General features: G+C 40.3%; 1 protein-coding gene across 8 annotated transcripts in view; it reads left to right on the forward strand.

Moving 5' to 3' along the window:
• The window catches only part of PMS1 (PMS1 homolog 1, mismatch repair system component), a 46442-nt gene that overhangs the window by 167 nt on the left and 24907 nt on the right, over nt 1-21368 (forward strand). Inside the window, exons 1-7 of one of the 8 annotated variants that reach the window (XM_032115218.1) lie at nt 126-273; nt 1488-1577; nt 2288-2441; nt 4556-4738; nt 6670-6772; nt 7882-8045; nt 19340-19456. In XM_032115218.1, the coding sequence (XP_031971109.1) occupies nt 2310-2441; nt 4556-4738; nt 6670-6772; nt 7882-8045; nt 19340-19456 (699 nt within the window). In that variant the 5' untranslated portion in view covers nt 126-273; nt 1488-1577; nt 2288-2309. Of the gene's footprint in view, nt 1-125; nt 351-1487; nt 1578-2287; nt 2442-4555; nt 4739-6669; nt 6773-7881; nt 8046-19339; nt 19457-21368 lie in introns of those variants that run through there. The other 7 variants (XM_032115221.1, XM_032115219.1, XM_032115222.1 and 4 more) reach the window with 7 other exon arrangements.

Here is a 21368-nt window from a genome sequence, read left to right on the forward strand (position 1 = left end):
GGCCGCCCGCACCGCCCACGGGCGCGGGGCGGGCGCGCAGGTAGCGCAGCCGCGGGGGCAGCAGGAGGGGGGAAGCGCCGCCGCCTCGCTGAGGCCGCGCCGGGGCCGGGGCGCCGCTTCCCGCGGGCGGCCGAGCCGGGGCGGCCGAGCCGGGGCGGCCGTAGGCAGAGGCCGGGCAGGCCCTGGGGAGTAGCGGGCGCGTCGCCGAGCGGGAGCGGTGCCCCGCCTCTCGCAGCGAGAACCGGGAACTGCGGACGACTCGTGCGGTTTGGGGTAAACTCGAGGGCCCGCAGGGCTTATCTGCAGCTTTTCTCCCGCTTTTTCGTCTCATAAACCGAAGAATTGCCTCAGTGCGTGGTGGGGAGGGCCCCTGAGAAAGGCGGTGGTCGGAGGAGGTTCTTGGTGTGGCTCCAGACGTCTGTGGTGCCGGAGCCGTGAAGTTTAGGGAGATTTTACTCCCGGTTTAGCTGAGGGTGTGTAGAACCGCAGTTGTTGGCATGTCGGACTTGCTGTAGAGGGATACAGGAATTACATCAGTGATGGGGCTCACACGCAGAAAATACTGTGCTTTCCCACAGAACACAGCTGTAACGCGTCTGGTCCCTGAAGAGTTACAGTAGTAAGGAGGCTTGAGCTGAAATGTGTGTATTTTAGTGGGGGGAGACCCCAACATTTTAGCAAACAGTCCTCAGGGGTTGGATGCATTTCCATAGGTAGGAAGTCCCAGAGGTCCCTCTCTACCTCCCAACAGGTGTTCCTGAGACATGGCCAGTGTCGCGTCCCTCAGTTTGGGTCCAGGGCAGGGGAGGGCACACCAGGAGATGGTTCCTCTCCCAAACTGCCTGCATCAGTCACACCTCATAAAAAATATGTCTTTGAGATCTGCAACATTTCTGTTTTAAGATCCTCCCATATCTTAGTGTCTTTTGATGGAGACATCCAGCTTCCATCTGATTTACTCCCATGAGTAACTCATGAAGCACTTGACGCAGGAGTCCTGTACAATGTGTGAATGCCTCAAAACCTGCCTCTCTGAACACGTGTACACGATATTAATATTGGTCCATCTTCAGCAGTGCACCTTTTCTCCTGCTCCTCTTGTTTTCCAGTTGGTGGAAAAACAATTTGTCAGATCCTTTTATCACATCTGAAAGGCAAACTCCCTTTGCAATGTGAATAACAAGAGAAAACCCCATTGTAGCTGTTCCTAGAAAAGTTTCAGTGCTGCTTGTACTTCATAACACTGTACTTCCTCCCCCTCAACCCAAGTAACCACATTTTTACTTTGTCTTTTATGTTTAAAGAGTAGCTGTCTTTAGAAGGATGTTGAGACAGAGAAATGTCCTGTAATTGCATCAGCTGCCTATGCCCTGCAGGGTAGTGATGGTTAGGGGTATTGGCTGCAATCCCTCACTAGGTCCTGACTGTGTCAGGAGGAAATCTGGGTTTGTTCCATTCCTCCACGTGTGCTCATATCCTTGGCACAGGTGCTGAGTGTGAAGTCTGTGTTCTTCAGCAGATACCTTGGAATGAATCAATGGGGAAGCCAGGACTGTCAGGATTGTTTGCCTTTCAGTGTAAGTAACATTATGTAACATAACCCAGAGAAGAGAAGAAGCCTGTTTGAACCATTCTTGAGGTGCAAAGTGCTGCCTAGCACTGCTTTTCCCCGCCTCTCTCATATGCATATAAAACTGTGGTTGAGTTCTTTTTTGGCAGGCTACAAGGATCAGCAAAATAGCTTTCCTGGGGCTTGGCTATTTATTCAGTGTAGGTAGTTAAACAGAAATGCATGCTAAAATTCACAGATCCACATACAACCTCTTCATGGTAGAGTGTCTGTAAAATACAGCAAGAATTTTATAACTCTTCGTGTTTCCAATGATTAAAGGAAGAAATCTCCACTGCTTTATAAGGCATCTTCATTTTTAAGTGAGAGATGGAGTGACATAAAATGACCTGCCTGAGGACACACAGTACATCAGATCAGAGAGGCAAGATAGTAATGGGGAAATGTTTTGGGTTTTGTTTGGTTTTCATTTTTGCCAGTAGATCACATTGCCACTGAGTATGGCTTTTCCTCAGCACCACGGTGTTGCCTCCCCATTTCTCTCCCAACACCTATTGACTGCAGAGGAAGCTGGGTCCTACTGTAACTTGAAAATTTCACTTTCCAGCCATAATGTTGGGGTTTTCTGCATTTAAAAGTTCCTGTGAAACAGTTTCTTAGAAATGTGTAATTTTAGTGTTCCTTTTTACATTCTTTTTCTGTTATTTTTCTATGCAGCTTCTTTAAATCTTATTCCATCATGAAACAGCTGCCTGGAGAGACAATTCGGCTCCTTTCGAGTTCTCAGGTGATTACTTCAGTTGTCAGCGTGGTGAAGGAGCTGATAGAAAATTCCTTGGATGCCAGTGCTACAGGCATTGATATTAAACTGGTAAGTTTTTCTCTCAAAAATAATTGGATATAAAATAAGAAGCATGAAAAATTGTTCCCCTGCAAATGTGTTTTTTTAGGCTATTGTGGTTTGGGACATGGTGATGATTATTATATGTTTATATGTATATATTTTTACCTCAACTAAAAATGGTACAAAATTAGTTTCCATTTGTGTTTTTGAGGCCCTGCTCTGAAACAGTAAAGCATATTTGTGCTTCTGAGTGTATCATGGGGGAAAAAATCTCAGCTTCCTTAATCCTCCTTTTCCTACATAAAATTTACATTTTCTGACTAATAGCCTGTTTTAAAAGATGTTTGACTTGGATTTGCTGCTAGGCAGACATATTTAGTGTTCATTACAAAGTATTTTCAGAAAGGTGAAAATGGAGACAATGGCGAAGGTTGATGGCCATTCAAAACAGAAGACATTTTTATAATACAAATCACCACCCTGTCTCTAATTAGCATGGTGAACTCTGGCTACTTCTAACTCTTTATTTTATAAGCTGTTAAAAAAAGTTGACATGTCACTCAAGGATAGTTTCTGACAGTAGAAAATACTACTTTTAATAAAGAATTTGAGCTTTTTTTCCCCAAAATTGGGTAAAATGGGTAACTAAGCTGCTTCTCTCGCTGTCATATTTCTGCTCTTGCAGTGTTTTGTCAGCAGCTGTATAGCAGCAGTATCTCCTACTTAGTAAGAAAGAAGTGTTGTTATATCCCGTATAAATGTATGTATTCAGAATTGTATCCAATTTCCTTTTCTGCAAATAACAGTGCATGTGTAGGATATTCTTGAATTAAGCATTAGACAAATGCTCTTAATTAGGAGAGCAGTTCAATTTCTGCTTGTTTCTTTGTCTATGTCTGCTATATTTTCTGAATGACTCTAGAGTTTTTCCATCTGAGAATGGTTTCCTGCAGATGCCAAGGAATGTGTTTGTTATTGCCTTAAGTGAGCTGAAGATACTCTCTTTGCTATGGTCTGTCAACATCTGTCTTTTCAATATTTAGATTGCAGAGTACCTTGCTTCATGGGTAACTCCAAAGTGAGTATTGTGTGCACAGCTGTGGGGGCAAGAGTTTTGGAATTAGATCCTGGGAGCTTATCAGTAACTGTGAGAAGTGAACAGAAAGGTTTTGGAGCTTTCCAGAATAGTTGGAAGAAACCTTGCAGAGGAGAGAGCCCTCTAACCAGCGTGGGTTTTACAGCACAGTAACCAGCTGTTTTCATAGTGAGAAGTCCCAAATCAATTAAAAAGAGCATTTTCAACCATTTTCAGTGCATGAGTCATCTACAGTACTCTTACATTCTTTGTCAGTCCAGCCCAATCCAAAACACTGTAGTTCCAATCAAACAAACCTGGCTTTACACAAGTTTCAGTGATTAAAAGAGATTTGCTGATTATTCTGTGGATACTGGGGGAGAAGAGAAAACCTACACTGTGCACAACTCTCGACAGTAATACTGTAAAACAGTGGATTTTTTTCTGGTATTTTTTAATGGGAAATCAAAATAACTCTGACCATGTAATAGAGGTCAATGACCACATTAATTCTGGATTAGTTCAAAAGCATAGCAGAGAAGAGAAACTTTGAAATTCCGTTTTGCAGCTTGATGGGTTTTGCCTGAAACTGCAGCATTTTCATTGTTTTAATCTTTTTCAGATGGGATAAGAGAGCATAGTTTACCCAATTTGCCTGAACAAAGATAACATTTACTTTTTTGCAGACAGACAGGAATGAACCTGAAGATGGAATGGTTCTCAGATAGAAGTTGTGGCAGTGGTGAACTGTAGTCGGAAGCTTTGGCTGGTGTTTGTCTTGATTGACAAAATGGCCATAGGTGATGTTATAGGTCTCTTTTTGAGCTTAGGTTTTGCTGTTTCCAAATCACAGGATATGAATTATGATATTTAATTGGAGAAACCATCACTGTTATCCTAACATGATGTATTTTTCTTTTTTTTTTTTTTCCTTAAACAGAGACATTTAATGGTTGCTCAGTTCCTCCAAACAAGCAAAACTTCCATTTCTGTATGGATGGTTAGAAGCTGTAACCTTAGCTGCTTCAAACTTGTGTCTTAATTAATTTGGTTGGTTCTCTTTTAGGAGAACTACGGGTTTAGCAAAATAGAAGTAAGAGACAATGGCAGTGGAATCAAGGTTGATGATGTTCCAGTTATGGCAATTAAACACTACACCTCAAAAATCAGCTCTTCTGAGGACCTCGAAAGGCTGACAACGTACGGTTTCCGTGGGGAAGCTTTGGGATCGATTTGCAGTGTGTCAGAGGTGAGCACTTGCTATAAATATGTAGCCTTTGTGTTATGATTTTTGTTGTCTGTATGTGTTCATGAAAGTTCTATTCTGTGCAAAGAGTTTAAATGTTCCAGCAGCCTTCCAGGGATATGCTTGTGTACGCTGCCTTTCTCCCCAGCCCCAGAAGCCATGTCATAATGACTTTCTTGTTAGTGTCAGTCCTGCCTTTCTGTCACACAGGTCACAGCAGTGCTCTCTTTATTTTCCTCTATCAGAACATGTAACAGACGGATTGTGTTGTATTCTCTTTCCTTTTGTATCAAGGAGTATCATGTCAAAGAGTATGGCTGAGTTGGCTACATGAATTAGGGTAAATGAAGACAAGGAGCAGCAGATGATGGCCAGGAGAAATAATTTCAGGGAACTGATGGCTCACATAGCCACCATTCCAGTAATGATTTCTGCCTCATTATCTAGGTGATCAGCAGTCATGGGATCTTGCTGGGCTCCTTATTGCTCTTTGACATGAATGTGACTGCAGTTGCACAAACTTTGTCCCTATGACTAAACAGGAACCTGCTACCTGACCTATCTGAGTCTGAGCCGTATGTTTGTGTTAGGAGGATTGGCAGTGTACTGATATTTGCGACTTAACTTGTTGGCTAAAAGTAAATAAGTTTGTTCAAAACCATCTGAAAAGTGTTCAGGCTGCTAAAGGCACAGCATCTGCCAGATCTGTTGTGCTCTGCCTTTCTGTATTCATGCTACACCAAGGTCAAGTTTTGGATTCGAGTCTGCCGAGGATTAGATCGTGCAGGAAGGTACCGATACCTGTGTCTGGTTGGAACCATCAGCTGTTGAGGTCAGGAGAGATGATGTTACAGCTGGACTCCTTGATACCTTGGGCTACATTCACATTGCACTAAGCAGGAGTGGGTTGTGTATTTGGATGGGGATTTCCAAAGATGCTTTCAAAAGTCTTGGTGTTTTGAAAGATGATGACAGACCTCAATCATTGGTTCCTTCTAATGAGCTCTCAGAGCAGAATGCCCTCTGTTCCGAGCTTATAATCAACTCTATGGTACATTTCATAAGAGATGGGAGGTGGTCTGAGTGTATGCAGTGCTTTATTAGGTATTACTCCTTGTATCAGTAATTATGTTAATTAACACTCCTGGCATTAATTGTGTTCTACCTACCCAAACTGTCCCCTGAAGTTTCAGTTTGAAACTGTATTGGCCCTTAAGTAGGTCTACAATACTGTAATTTCCAGTTAATCAATTATTGTTTTTCTCTCCACGGGCATGACTGAATGCTGAATGATTCATATGAGACACTAAAATAAACCAAAATATCCTGAAACTCTGTATGTGTGTCAAACTTTGTCTTTCAGATGGTTAAAGGGCACTGGTTTGGTTGTCCACAATGTTGGCTCCTGAACTCTGGTTTATGACTGCTCTTGCTAAAGCAATCTGGTTATTACCGTAATAGCTTACAAAACATGCTGTGACTGATTGCTAGATATGTTTAGGTGTGGAACGATAATAGATTGTTTGTTTGAGAATAGTCTTTAAGTTTGTGGAATCTCACATGAATTTAAGTTTTTATAGTGTGTTTGACTCACAGAGGGTAAGAATGCAAAACTGTCAATTGATTAAGTTTATTTCATCCTTGCTAGAATAGAAGGTAGAGCAGTGTGTGTTGTAGGTAGTAGGAATTGCTATGGTTTGTGTATTAGTGTATTAGAAATGCTTTTAGTTAAATGGATGGAAACATGCAGAATAATGCAGAATGTTTCTGTGCCTGTAAGAAATACCTGTAGAAGAAAAATTTTATAAACTAATTGACTGTAATTATGGTGATTAAAGTAACAGAGTGGTGAGTGTGGTAGCAAAGCTTATCTAAGCTCATTGTGAACTGTCTGTCCCTGATTAATGTAGTTTTCTTAAAATCACTCTCTTCAGGTTTTGGTCACAACAAAGACAGCTGCTGATGATTTCAGCATTCAGTACGCTTTGAATAGCAACGGACATGTAACTTCTAAAAAGCCTTCCCATCTTGGGCAAGGTAGGGATATCACTGTTCTGGTGTTGCACTGTGACAGAAGTACTTTGTGTTTCTCGGAGGCTCTATCTGATGTTGAAATACCTGTTGGGTACTTGAAGGCTGAGTATGAAATCTTTGCAGCTGTAGACATTTCTTGCCTTATGTCTGTCAGCTGAGAATGTGTCGTCATAGCAGAAGAAATGATACATCTTGAAAGTTGTTTAGATTGTAGTTATAAACTAGTTTCTCATTCTCTGACTCACTTCTCCAAGCTGACAGTGGAAATAAAACTTAAAAATTAAATACTCCAAGTCTGTATAAATATATGAAATACTTGTTCAGGACCAAAGTAATGTTTCAGTATGTAGCAAAATCCTTGCTTAAAGAAGGAGGAGTTGCCCTGCTCCCATACATAGGAGTTGCTGGAAGCAGTGTGGCTGTAGGACCATGCAAAGTCACAATTCTTTCTAACCTGCTGGAAGGGTCTGTACCTACTTTTAACTAAGGAATCTTTTTAAGATTTAGCCTGTAGTGTTTTCTACAGCCAGAAAGCCTGCAGTTTGCAATGCCTTGTCTTTTCTTGAAATTGTTGAATGCTCTGACATATATTTAATGCTTTGCAATATCCTTATGGGCTAGGAATTTATGTGGTTGGGCTGGTAGATGAATATTCCTCCTCCTACCGTGTGCTATACCTTGAGCAGAGGTATCTGGCACTTCAGGTACTAGCCTAAAGCAAATGCCCTTAAGGAAGCACAGTGTTCCTTTGCCTCCAGATATGTGTGATTAGATTCTAGTCTGTTAATTATCATTTTACTAATGAAGGCTAACTTATGCACTTAAAGAGTCTTCAGCTTTATTTAGTGCTGATTCTCGCTATTGTTAGGGTGTATAAAAGTAAGCTTAATGCTGCAACCATAACTGTAAATAGAGGAGAGGAGTCAAAGCTCTTGACATACCTTTTTTGGGGGGGATGACTGCTAATTTGGTATATTTCTTCTCATGCTAATAACCTAATCTATTGCAGCAGCATACAAACATGTCTATTTAAGTAAAAATAGTTTCCTCAATATCCAGTCAGTGATTTGCTTTCATTGTAATTTCTACTTATTTTTATCACCTGCTTGCAGGTACTACAGTAACAGTCCTAAATTTGTTTAAGAATCTTCCTGTAAGAAAGCAGTTTTACTCAACAAATAGAAAATGTAAGGAAGAACTGAAAAAAGTCCAAGATCTACTGACAGCATATGGTATCATAAAACCGGACCTGAGGATAACATTAACACATAAAAAGGTAATAATGAGGTTTTTTTCTGTCAGCTATCTTAGGGATCAGTTTCTGATGAGAATCTCTGCAGTTCATGTAGTGCTTATATAAAATCTTTCATTCCTGAAATTTTTCTTTCATCATAGTTTTGTTTTGGACTTCCACTTACTTTTTCCTTTCATAGGTGTACATTTATAATGGCTACAGATTTTGATGTTAAACTCCTAAAACTCAGGCTCAGGTATTTTTGGTCTCTTGCAGCAGATGCCTGGTTAGATATATGAAATATAAAAATTATTTTACATGCTAGGGGTTAGTAAAGATGGTGGTATTTTGCAAACAAAGAAGTGAGACCTTACTAGACCACGGGGCCTGATAAAGTGTTAACCAAAGCCACCTGAAAAAAACTTGCAAAACTTACTTTTTAGGCTGTCTACCTGGATAGAAGCTATAGTTCATAGAGGCAGCTTGCTGTATTCCGAGTCATAAGAGCTTAGTACATAACAATGATTATATTTTAGAAGGCTGGAAAATTCAAAACAATTTGAGTCATTGGTGTAAGAACAGTAACGTATGTTCTAACAACAAGCTTTAGTTGAGCTAGTTGCTCTTGGTTTAGACCTAGGAGGATGAATGCAGAGGTTACTTGGAGGTTACTTTGACTTCACTGCATACTGAATAGTATTTCTACAGCACACCTACTGAAATGACATGTTGAGCAGTTTGCCTTAACCTGACCTAAATTTAACATGGCAAATTTTATTGGCTATACCCTGGCTTTTTACACCTCCGAGGGGGAAGTTGTGCTAATGAACTTCCAAGTTGCCGCAAAGTAGAGAGTGACATCTCGTGGCCAGATCCCTCAGCAATTCTGTTTTTGTTCTAGAATAACGCTGTTTGTTGGTATTTGTTGTGTTCATTGAGACTTGATCAGTTACCCCATCAATCAAACATTCACACTTCAGTTCCTTTTCAGTGGGAGAAGTAAATGGCACTGTGTGCTTTTCTGAAACGATAAGAGATTTCCCTTCCTTTTCTGCACTTGCTTATCATGCTTTGATTGTATTTATGTATGTATTTTTAAATATCACTGTGTAGATACTGTGAAAAACTAAAGCTGGCTGCCAGGAAAGTGGAGCTACTTGCAGTCTTATTTCATTGAGATCACCGAGAGTTTGAAACCAGACAGCTAGGGGACTGTCTGCTTCTAAGATTGTACTGACCTCCTCGACAGATCTAGCAGTGGTTCACAATACTGGTCTTTAAATGTTAGTTAATAAGACTAATTTTGCCTTATTGGTTGCTTGTTTTTGCCCTCTCTGACAAGTTGCAAATGCTATTTTCTTTCTGGTATTTTGATTTAATCTGCTTGATCAGACTATTGAGTATATCGGGGCATTTTTTTCTCTGCTTAATTTAGTACAATGGCAGTAAGGTACAAGAAGGTGATCACATGTCTTTTACGCAACACTTCCTGCAAAAATGGTGTGAAGAGTGGCATGATAGTTGCCATTGCACACTGGGGGGTTTTTGCACCTCTCCTATTAGCTTCAGAGGTATGTTCTTCAATACCCAGTTTGAGGGGTTATATGAATGGGTAAAAAAGCTATCTCCAGGCAGTTTCGTTCACTGTAATGATAGAGGTGGTGCTGATTATTTTTACTCTTCATTTTGCACTGCCAACCTTTTGTTCACTTAATTTTTTTTTTTTTAAAAAAGGAAAAGAAGTGAGAAAGTGCTCAAACATTTCATCACAAGAGGTCGCTCAGTAGCTATTGCTGAGACAGGAAAATTAAAGGCTTAAGTAGACAGAAAGTGTAGTCTGTCTCTCTGCATGTGGAGATGCTTTAAAATAGTCTGAAAATTAAAAACTGAACTGAACTTTAAAAAATTTGAAATCAGATTCCTACCTTTCTACTGCCATTAGTATTCCATGCAAAATAAAAAGTTACCTGTTGTATCATACCTTTTAAAAAACTTGAAATTCTGAATTTCCAGTGTGTAGCAACTTGCAGTAGGTCAATGTGCATTTGTTTTACCTTATCACAGAACATGAATATTCTTTATTTCTTTTTCCTTTATATGCTAAATATTGTTGTCATTACAATTATTAATTTGGATCAGGAAGGTGTTTTTTCTATACAGACACTACAGCATATCTGTGCTATAGTAATACCCTGCTGAATAGGGTTGTTGGTGATTTTTTTTTAGTGGGTGTCTGTTATATTTTTGTTAGAAATGTACTAGGAGGAAGAATCAACTTTTTAGAATAGCTTCATTTTTTATGTAGCTCATAGATTATGTCTTCATTTAAAAGGCAAGTTATATATGCAGATATTCAGAGGAGTTCTTAGAATCCCAAATTCTTGAGGCTGAGCCAGTACTTTCTGTTGCAATGGAAGAAGATATGTGTTGTGAGTACGATCAGGTTCCGGGGCTTAAAAGAGCAAGAAGATAGCAGAGATGAACTATTACAGAAGGAGATAAGGAAAGATGGGTTTAAAGAGTAAAAAAGATAAAAAGTGAAAAAAGTGTAAATGAAAGTGTATTTCAAGGAAGTTTTCTCAATAAATTGCAAAACCAGTGCTTTAAAGAAAGCCACACTGGAAAACAGAACCAAAAACAACCCTTCCCCAGAAAAACCAAATTCCCCCAGTTTTTAAAGTCCTGTACTTTATATGAAGTTAAAGGAAAATGGTGAGTTGGATGGGGTTTGAGCAACTGGTCTTGTGAAAGGTGCCCGTGGCTGGACAGTTGGAACCAGATGGTCTGCAAGGTCCCTTTCAACCCAAACCATTCTGTGATTCTGTGAAAGCATAGCCCTGGCTTTACTGAGGAAGAATGTAGTAAGGCTGAAACTGTCATAAAGTGTCTGAGCTTAAGCATCTGGAAATGGTTGCCTAATTGATTCCAGCAGAAACTTACTTTGGCAAGTCAGGCCTCTTACTGAGCTGTTGAAGTAGAGATGGTTTTAGGATGCATGATACATTGCATGTGTAATTTCCACCATGTTTGATTGCATTTTTTCGAAAGGTGTATGTCTTAAGCTTGTGAATGAAATTTCCAGAAATTTTTCTCCTTGCTACATTTTATATCTGTGTTAGTTTGGAAAATACTGATTGCCATTAAGTGTGGTTCTTCACAGAAGGGAAATCAGACAATCCTCTTCCAGCCTTTGGTTGATTTTTAGTGGGTAAGAAAGTAGATATTCTCTATTCCTCCTCATATTTATTTATTGTGGGCTCTCCCTCAGTGGGCTTCCAAGATAGGAAACACTCAATTGCTCTTTATGCTCAGAATGTTTTGTTTTCATTAGCAATAAATAATGAATCACTTTGCAGATCAACTCTTGAGGTACTAGTGCTATTTTGACAACTTGGATTAGCTAGTGCTCCTTCTTTTTATGAAGGTTTATCCTGCCAAGACATTCTTTGAATACTGATAATGTTGATCCTCTTGCCAGTATGGTTATGTTAGAAAGAGGTATTTTTCTTCTTTCATCACCATGTTCCTTGAAAGCAAATTGAATAATGAGACAGCCAAATGGAAATAATTTACATGAGTATTTAGCAAGTTTATTTAAAGTTAATGTTATCTGAAGGCGTGTTAAGAACATTTCAAACTCAGCTACTGCTTAAACTGCCTCAAACCCTTCAGCCCCAAATGCCATGTTCTAGCAACCTCTGAGCTCTGGCTGTGTTTTAACCAAGGTGGTACAACACAGCTTTTAGTAGTTCCAGCTCTTTTTTGGAACTGAATTTTTCATGCTCTTCTCTGTTTAATACCAGTAGCCCTCGGCTCAGTCTCTACAAACCACTGATGTTGAAGAAATGCCTTTCTGTTTTGTAAGACTGATGACATGGAATGCTTTAATTCTGTTTCGGTTGCCTTTATTCCACAAATGCCAAAATGAGCAAGGACACCCAGTAACTATACCTATTTTAGCAATATCAGATTTAGTAGAGCCAAAAAAACTTCAGCAACAGATGGTTTAGATGGTGCCTATCAGCAGGTCATAGCATGCACAACTGGTCCCATGTCTTGTGCAAAAGTACTGATGGGCCATAAGTAGGCTCAGTAAATCTTCCAGTTCCTCTTTGAGCAGCATAAGTGAATACTTTTTTTCCAGTGTTTTTCACACATTACATTTTGAAGCTTGGTCACACGCAGTTCTGCCTAGAACTGTTTCTTGTTTGTTTCTCAAGAGAGTCATGAGTCAAAACTTTTGGATACAAGGTCAATTTAAAAAGTCTTATAATAACTGTGGGTGGTATTCTTCCCCAAATCCCCTTTCGTTGGTGGTGTTGACTTAAAGGATGCCATCTTTGTTTCCTTTACAGTAAGTCTCCTCTATTTTCCAAAGCTGCATAATCTTAAACAACAGTTTGTATTAAATAATCCAGATCCAGGGTTTTTTTCCTGTGTCCCTGCGCTCTCTAATAAGTGTGGGGTTTTTGAGATAGAGTGGGTGTGTTAGGGTAAATTTACCATTTTTAATAATGTCATTATACTTTGCATTCATTCATTCATTGTGCTTCCAAACTCTGCTGTAGCTGCATGTTGAAAAGAAATCCGAATTGAGCAGAAATAGCAGCACATAAACTCTATCTTGACTTGGAAAGGTTATTCTGTTTAATGTAATGATGATGAATGAAATCCCTCACTAATCTGTGTGTCTTAAAATATAAAGAGGAATTACGATTGAGAATCTGCAGTGCTTCCATGCTAACCTGGAATACAGCTCAGTGTTTGCTTCCATTCGTTGTTCAGTGGCTTTGCTGAGAAAGCCAAACAGAGAGTTAATTATGGTGTTTTTTTTGTGCTGAGGACACCTGTCCACTAGGAAATGCACTGAGACCCTCAACTCAATTTACAGCAGCCAGAGAACAGCTGCCAGATGGTAACTACTTTTGGTCACTACCAACCTGGTTGAATTTGAACTGGTGACCCAGAGGTGAAATGCTTTATATCCTATTACTAATTCCTTGAGGTTTCCAGTTTCTCATCCATCACTTTTTTCAAATGACAGCACAGTATATATCTAAAATCTCAAAACAATTACTGTTTCACATATGCGGTGTGTGTTGCAGAATCTGAGATGTGCCTTTGCAAGGCTTTTGCACTCACACTGTAGGCTTAAAAAGGTTAGTGGAAAAAAGGATGTTTCCAAAGCCGCATGGGAATTTTCCCTCTTCTTTAGCAAAGTACTTTGTCACTGTTATATATGTTATTTGTTAACTACTGTTTTACAAAAGGCTTTTAAACCTCCTTTTATTTAAATAGAATTCACTGTGATGTACATTTTCTGAATCACAATTTTGGATTGGAAACTGGTTTTTGACTGTACTTTAATTGATTATGAGGCTTTATTTATTTATTTTTTCCTCCTGCTAGGGAAGTGGAATTTAATAGAATCTTAGAATTATCTTGAGTTGGAAGGGACCCACAAGGATCATTGAGTTCAACTCCTGGCCCTGTACAGGATATTCCAGGAATCCCACCACGTGCTTGAGAATGTTGTCCACTTGTTTCAGGGACTCTGTCATGCTTGGTGCTGTGACCATAGGCCTGGGGAGCTTGTTCCAGTGCCCAGTCACCCTCCGGGGTAATTAACCTTTTCATAGAATCAGAGAAAAATTAAGGTTGGAAAAGACTCCAAGAGCATCATTCCAGCCTTTGACCAAATACCGCCATGCCCACTAAACCGTATTGTGAAGTGCCATGTCTGCTCAGTGTTTGAACACTTCCAGGGATGGTGACTCCATCACTTCCCTGGGGGGGGCCTTTTCCAATGTTTGACCACTCTTTCAGTGAAGAAATTTTTCCTTACACCTAACCTGGACCTTCCTGATGCACCTTGAGGCCATTTGCCTCGTCCTGTTGCTGGTTGCCTGGGAGAAGAGCCTGACCCTTACCTGGCTATGACCTCCTGTCAGGTAGTGAGCAATAAGATCACCTCTGAGCCTCCTTTTGTCCAGGCTAAGCACCCCCAGCTCCCTCAGGCTCTCCTCATCACACTTGTGTTCTAGCTTCATTGCCCTTCCCTGGACACACTCCAGCACCTCCATGTCTTACTTGTAGTGCGGGGCCCAAAACTACACGCAGGACTTGGGGTGTGGGTTCACTAGTGCTGAGTACAGAAATACAATCACTTCCCTGGTCCTGCTGGCTACACTATAGAGGGCAGGATGCCATTGGTTTTCTTGACCACCTGGGAACACACTGGCTCATGTTCAGCTGCAGTCAGCCGGCACCCCCAGGTCCTTTTCCAGTGGGCACCTTAATAGCCACTCTTCCCCCAGCCTCTAGTGCTGCAGGGGGTTGTTGTGATCCAAGTTCAGGACCTGGCACTTCATCTTGTTGAACCTCACACCATTGGCCTTGGCCCATCAATTCAGCCTGTCCAGATCCCTCTGCAGAGCCTTCCTGCCCTCCAGCAGATCAACACTCCCACTCAACTTGGTGTTGCCTGCAAACTGACTGAGGGTCCCCTTGATCCCCTTTTCCAGATCATTGGAAAAGATATTAAACAGGCCCTGATACCGAGCCCTGGGGAGCAGTAGTAGTGACCAGCTGCCAACTGGATTTAACTCCCATGGACCACCACTCTCTGGACTTGGCCATCCAGACAGAGTGCATCCAAAAAGAGTGCACCTGTCCAAGCCATGGGCTTCCAGTTTCTCCAGGAGAGTGCTGTGGGAGACAGTGTCCAGGGCTTTACTGATGTTTGGGTTACATCCCCAGCCTTCCCCCCATCCACTGGATGGGTCACCTGGTCATAAAAGGAGATCAGGTTCTCTGAACACCCATGACTGAACACGTGTGATTAAAGCAATCAAAAAAAGTACAACTCTCAATAGTCTTTGGAATTCTTGAAAGGCTTTGAAGACAGACATTACCAGATAAAGACCCTTGGCTCCTTGTAATACGTCTCCTCTCCTAACTAACCTCCTAACTCACAAATCCAAGCATTTCTCCACGGTGTCATGCTCAAGAAGCCCTTTTAATTGAGAGGGTGCTCTAGTGTCATGAACGGGAAATCTGAGTAAGGAATACACTGGAATTTGTAGAATGAACAGTGCTGTGGAACATGACTGTCTTTCAACAAATCCCCTTGATGGCTCTAATATCCGATACCCATGGGATAGACAGGTATGTAACTGCATCTGATGAGGGGAAAAATGGTGCCTTGAGTTTCTCTATTGCATATCTCCACTGGTAGTTGTCCCAGCATCGTGTACAAAATGGGGTGTACAAACTGATTCCTGTGGGGTGAGTATAAAATATCCTGGAAAAGAGTTGATTAGTTGCTTAATTTTTCCATAAGCTAAATTGAAAAACTGTTGTGATTTCTGTTTTCAAGGGTAGTTTATGTAAGGGTTCCCTTTTTAGTAAGGTAACTTATATTGGTTTTAAAACAGGACACCAGTTAAGGCACGGAGCTGAAAAACACCAGTGCTTTTCAAGGCTGGTATTCTAAAGAAGGTGGTGAAGACTTTATATTGATCAATTTTTGATCTTAGCAGATAGGTTTTCTTTCACTGCAGAGAATGTGCCAGCCCTTGGAGCTGGGTGTCTGTGCATCATTAAGCCGAAGAGCTTATAGACACCGTACAGGATGATGTGGTTTTGTTTCCCTTGGCCTCAATCAAACTTGGGATGTTTCTGCCTGGCTTTGTTCCTGTTTGTGTACTCTCTTACCAGGTAGGAAGCAATGCTTTCATTTGAAGCTTAGTAAGGTATTAAGTTTGAAGTCAAGAAGCTAAGGAACATACTGGCCCAAAGAGTTATCTGCAGTGAGATCTCAGATGCCAGGGTGACAGGATGTTTGAAGCATGTAGCACAAAATTAAAGAGACTGTGAAATGCAGTTCTCTTTTACAGAGCTAACTCAGGTTACCAGCCTATAGCTCATGTACAGCTGCTTGCTCAACTAGACTTTTACACCCTCAAACTTCATTACAGGGTGAAGAATATGACTGTCATGAAATAAATGAAGAAAATAGGTGTGGTTTGGGTAGTAAAAGTCTCCTTAAAGTTACTGCCATTATGTAGTAATAAGGTAAATGGAATGAGTTGGTTTAACTCATAGCATCATAATTGTGCTGAAGTAGCCACAGTTGGAAACAGCATCCAGTCCCAGCTCTAATTAAGATTTTCCTTTTATCTGGGATTGCAAATCACTGTAGCTGCTGGTAGAAACTCTACAATATGAAGGATAGTTAGGGATGCAGAGAAACTGCATTTTTTTTCTCTGTTCTTCCTTGGGGTCTTTGAAGAAACAAATACTGAGCAGCTCTTAATTCTCTCTAGTGCTGTATAGCAGGGACCTCGGTGGGAAGAGGTTGCACACTCTTTCTCCACCGTTTACACATTTTTCAAGGAATCCTTCTGTGCCTTAGGTGTTCATCTTGAAATAACAGATGCCTAGTCCATGTGTGCGTGGAGTCATAGAATCGCTTAGGTTGGAATGTACATTTTCATCCTCCTGCCTATGTCCTAGGGCTGCCTGGGGTGGGGAAATAGGTACACACAGACACACACATAATTATCTTCTGCGTATGTGCAATAGATTTTATATGCGTTATGACATTTTGTAATATCTGCATCGTGCAATCCCCTTCAATGAAACAGAGAGGTGGGATATATTTGGCTAGCTCTTGCAAAACCTAAGATGGGCCATGTGTAATAATATATCTTTGAGTAGGCTGTTTCTGCAGCGTCATCATACTGACTAGAGTCAGATTCTTCCTTGGCTCATCCTAGACACCCGCTTTATATGACCTAGAAAAAAAAATATGGGGGGTGTGTGAGGGGTATATTTTTAGCTAAACTAAAGGGTATAAGCAAGGTTAAAAAAATAGGGTGTTGCAGGGACCTCATGGCAACACTTTCCAAAATAAATGAAATGGAACAGGCATTGTTTCTCTGATGTTTTTTAATGCCTGTTGATGCATCTGGTGAATCTAGAAGAATAATTTTTTGTAAATTACAAGATCTTCCTGTGTTGTTGCTTCATAATGTGCAGCCAGGGCTAAAAATGAATGCACACTCTATGCTGTCTTTATATGGTGTAGAAATTTAGGAGTTGCATGGCCTCTTCAGTTTGTAGGCTTTAATTTAACCTACAGTGGTAACTATTTCCTAAAATTTGTCTGTAGTACTGAGTATAAATATCTGGTGAATATATGACTATTTAAAGAACTAAGCTGAACCTATTACAGTATCTACTTTTAGCAAGTTTGCATTTAATAAGTTCTTATTTTCCAGAGTTTTCTTAAAACAACCTTACTCAAGCAATCTTTTCACAGTTCTGAGTATCAGCCATTCAAACAGGTCAAGCTGTGTAATAACCTTGCAATAATCAGTAGCTAAGATTTATATCTGTACCTGCAGCATCACACTAGGATACCCTAAAATAAACAGCATGATGTTTATATTAGTCATGTAACAAGTGTCTTTCTCAGTTTGGTCACATGCATTTAATTTAAAATACATCCAGTAAAGAAAAAAAATCACTTGGCACTTTCTGTTTCCATTTTAAGTAATCAATTTTAAAATAGAAGCAGTACAGGATATGTTTTATAAGAGGAGCTATAAAGAAGAGGACAGATTCTTTCATCACTCCAGGATGTCTTTGAGGAGGCTTAGAGCAGGTGTAGAGGAGAGAGGCTGAGAGGCAGCCCTGGGCTGTCCTTTGCCTCTGCCTGCTCTGGAGCACGGGGCGGGGGGGACTCCCTGCCGGATCTGTGGGCACCCAGCCCATGGCTCTGCTTGCTTGTTTCTCCTTCTCCCCTTTTTCTGCTCACTGCTCTCCCTGATGTAAATTGTGTTTTATGTTTAAGGGGTTCACCTCACTGTAGGATAACTGAGCTGTGATCCAGCATGTGCAAAGGGCTGTCAGGCTGCTGTATAGGGAATGAATTACATTCAGGCAGGGCTAAAAAGCCCCACTTCACAAATGCTGCAGATTGTACATGGAACTGGAAAATTAAAAGGTTTGGGGAATAGTTTAGGGTCAACAGTCTCAAAAGCTTTACAATTCCACCTGTCCTGTAGGAAGGGATTATCATGTTACAGGAGCACCGTGTTCTTCTGTGGAATTCATCCCTGAAGGGCAGCAAATATCCCCCTGGACAGGTGGAATTTTAAGGCTATGTATTGCATTTCTTGAGATGGATGCATGTGTATTTTTTGCTCTCTCATCATCCTTTCACTTAACATCCTGTGCTTGAATACTGTGAACTCATTTTGAATTTACTGGACACCTAGTACCTACTAAAAACATAAATTTTAACAGCACTGTAACATCCAATTTAAAATGCAACATTCTGCATTATTTTTCCTTTTGTGTTTAAAGGTTGCACATTGAATACACCCAGACAGCTAACGGTGGCAAAAATGAAGTGGACCTAAATGTAGCAGTCTCAGTTGCCTAGAAGCAGAAAACTAACCAAGGATAACATTTTTATTGTTGATACAACGGCAATGAAAGCAGATTCAGAGTTAAATTTGTGACTGTTTGGTATAGGACTTCTCATTAGTGATAGACAAAATTTCACTTCCCAAAGTAGCTAATACCTTCTGTATGCATAAGTGGACTTGACAAGTAACTTCTGTTGCAAGTTGCAGTTCATATTGCCTTACTGTATTTATTAAATCTTTGTAATAGTATTTCAAGACATGTAGCTAATACAGCAGATATTCCTTCATCCTTCTAACTTGTACAAGATTTTCATTAGACAAATAACTGCTTTCCTAATATAGTTCCTTAGAAAGTGTTTTTCTTTCTAAATGGCAGGCTTGTCATAGACCTAGAGTATGCAGGTGAGAGAGATGGATGGACAGCTAATAGCCTGATCTCTACCAAAACAACCTCTTTGGTACAAATAATACAAGCATTGCCGTGCCCACCTTCAAATGTTGACCAGCGTGTGAGAGACATGTCATAAACCCTCAATTTATATGCTCAGGAAAAGCACAAAGCCCTGCTTTATATCTAAGAGAAGTAGTATTTGTATTGATTTGGTTTTAACAGTTGCTTCAGGTACAGAAATCCAGAGTAGCCACAAAACATTCATGAATACAAGCTTTGCTTAGTTCTCCAATTGCTGGGTGTGTAAATAAGTAATACAGTATGAGAAGACTTGTCAAAAGGTACCATATCGAGTCTGTTAACACTGAAAGTTGTGATTTTCAGAGGGTCAAGGTACAGAATGTTACATATACAGTGTGTGTGCAGTTGCATATGCATGTTCATAGACATGACATGAGTTCAACCAATATAATGTCAAAAATTTGACTCTGTGCCATTTGTTTCAGGCAGTTATTTGGCAGAAGACCAGGGTGTCAGATCACAAAATGGCCTGTATGTCAGTTCTGGGAACAGCCGTTATGAGCAGTATGGTACCTTTTCAACACTGCTGCGAATATCCTGAGGTGAGTTTAAACTTCCTTCTCCCAAATTCACTTCAGGTCTGTCAATGAAGAGAGCTAAAGAAAAATTCAGAAAGAAGGAGACTTCAAAAAAGAAGATGTATCTCCAGATTGACATCTGATTAATGCATTTGATTCTATTACTGTCCTCTCCGTAAAATTAATTGGTTTGGTGATTGAAAATCCACTCCAAGAATCATCTCGTCAGGACTCATGTGGCACTGATCAAATGGCAGTAAAAACAGTTGTGATGACAAATGCAGAATTGCTGATTGCTCAGAGCTGTCTCAGTTGGGATTCCTGGGCCACAGGCAGGTTGTGCTCTGATTAATATCTAAGCATTGAGATTGTTCTCATCTTCGTGGCCTCTTAGCCTTGTAGTCTAAAGAGTATCCCCTCAGTTTCAGTGGGGGCACCTGAGCAGTGAAAGAAATACATACTTAGAAGGGCAAGTTATGCAAAATTTCCACCAACCATGTGTTTCAAGGAAATACTTCCTAGTTTTCAAAAAAATTCGTGTTCTTGGCTTCTTTTGCCCCTTCTGAATATGAAGGAATTCCCCATGAATTCCTTTGTCTTATGTTTTCAAAAATGTTTTACTCTACTTCCGTTTTTGTTGGGAGACATTTTTATTAAAGAGGAATCTTACTATCTTGGAACCTTCTAAGCTGCATTTTCCTGTATCCTGTAGTAATAAACCGTGACAGGATGAGATGAATCACTGTAAGGTTGCAATGAGACAACTTACCAATGCTGCATTCAGCATGTGCTTAATAAGATTATTCAGACTTTAAAGTCTGACTGTTTATATGTACAGTTCAACAGCATTATTCAGACTTAAATCCTGAGTTTGCCAGAATGCTTTTATACATGCAGTAAAATGAGGGGGATCAAAGCAAGGTCACTTCGTGTACTTTACAAAGTTTTAGTTGTTTATGTCTGAATAGAACATCCAGAGCTATTCTTACTTGAATGTAGCTTGGATGTGCCCACAGGACAAGTGCAGGGAGCTCCAAAGGGAAGAGAACGGGGTATTTAGAAGGGACTAGCTTGGAGGGGGCACTCAGGTTCTCACATTACTTCTCTGCTATATCATGAGGCATCCATATTCCTTGAATAGAAGTTGGGGAACATTCCATCTCTCTCTCTGTCTCTAAATAGTGTGTAAAATACCATGTGCATCATTTATAGGTGTATAAGTGATCCATGCATAATGTCGATGTTCAGAAACTGTTTCTGACATTTCTAAACTAGGCAGCCAAACACTACGAAGTGACAGAGTTAAGTTGCCTATGTAACCATTTTTTTCTCCCTTGAGTGCAGGTATTGGAGCAGGTATTTAAGGGCAAGGCATATACTGCTTTTTTTTCCTTCCCATTAGGTCCATGTCTTTTTTGCTATACAGACCAGAGGGCAGCTCTTTAATTCTTTTAACTCCTACTTGTTCATTGTGTAGCTTCCTGCTCCTTTGCTGCAAAGTCTCCTCTGAAGACAAAACTAATCTTGCTGTTCCTTACTGCAGAGTTAAAACTTCTTGAACAAGTGATCCAGGGATTTTAGACTGGCTTTCTTGGAAACATCTCTATTATGAGCACTGAATGAAACAGGAACACATCTCAAATTAGCTTTGAAGCATGCAGACTCAGGAGCTACTTGTAAAATAAAAAGAAAACTGAGAAAATAAAGAGATGACACAACTTTTTACAAGTACAAGGCAGTATTTACACTTTTCAGATCCCCAGTCTTGTAAACGGATAGATTTATTTGGGCTGAAAACTTTCTCACAGGAAATTTCCCTAGTCCCTTCTTTTCCTATGAAGGCTGTTTAGCAGCTACATGTGCCACTGGGAGAAAGATAGGTATTAAAGAAAGGCATTCTGCTGTCCACCCATCACATTATATTTTAATACATTTA

The sequence above is a fragment of the Corvus moneduloides genome, chromosome 7, assembly GCF_009650955.1.
Source record: "Corvus moneduloides isolate bCorMon1 chromosome 7, bCorMon1.pri, whole genome shotgun sequence".
In the NCBI taxonomy this organism is placed as follows: Eukaryota; Metazoa; Chordata; class Aves; order Passeriformes; family Corvidae; genus Corvus; species Corvus moneduloides.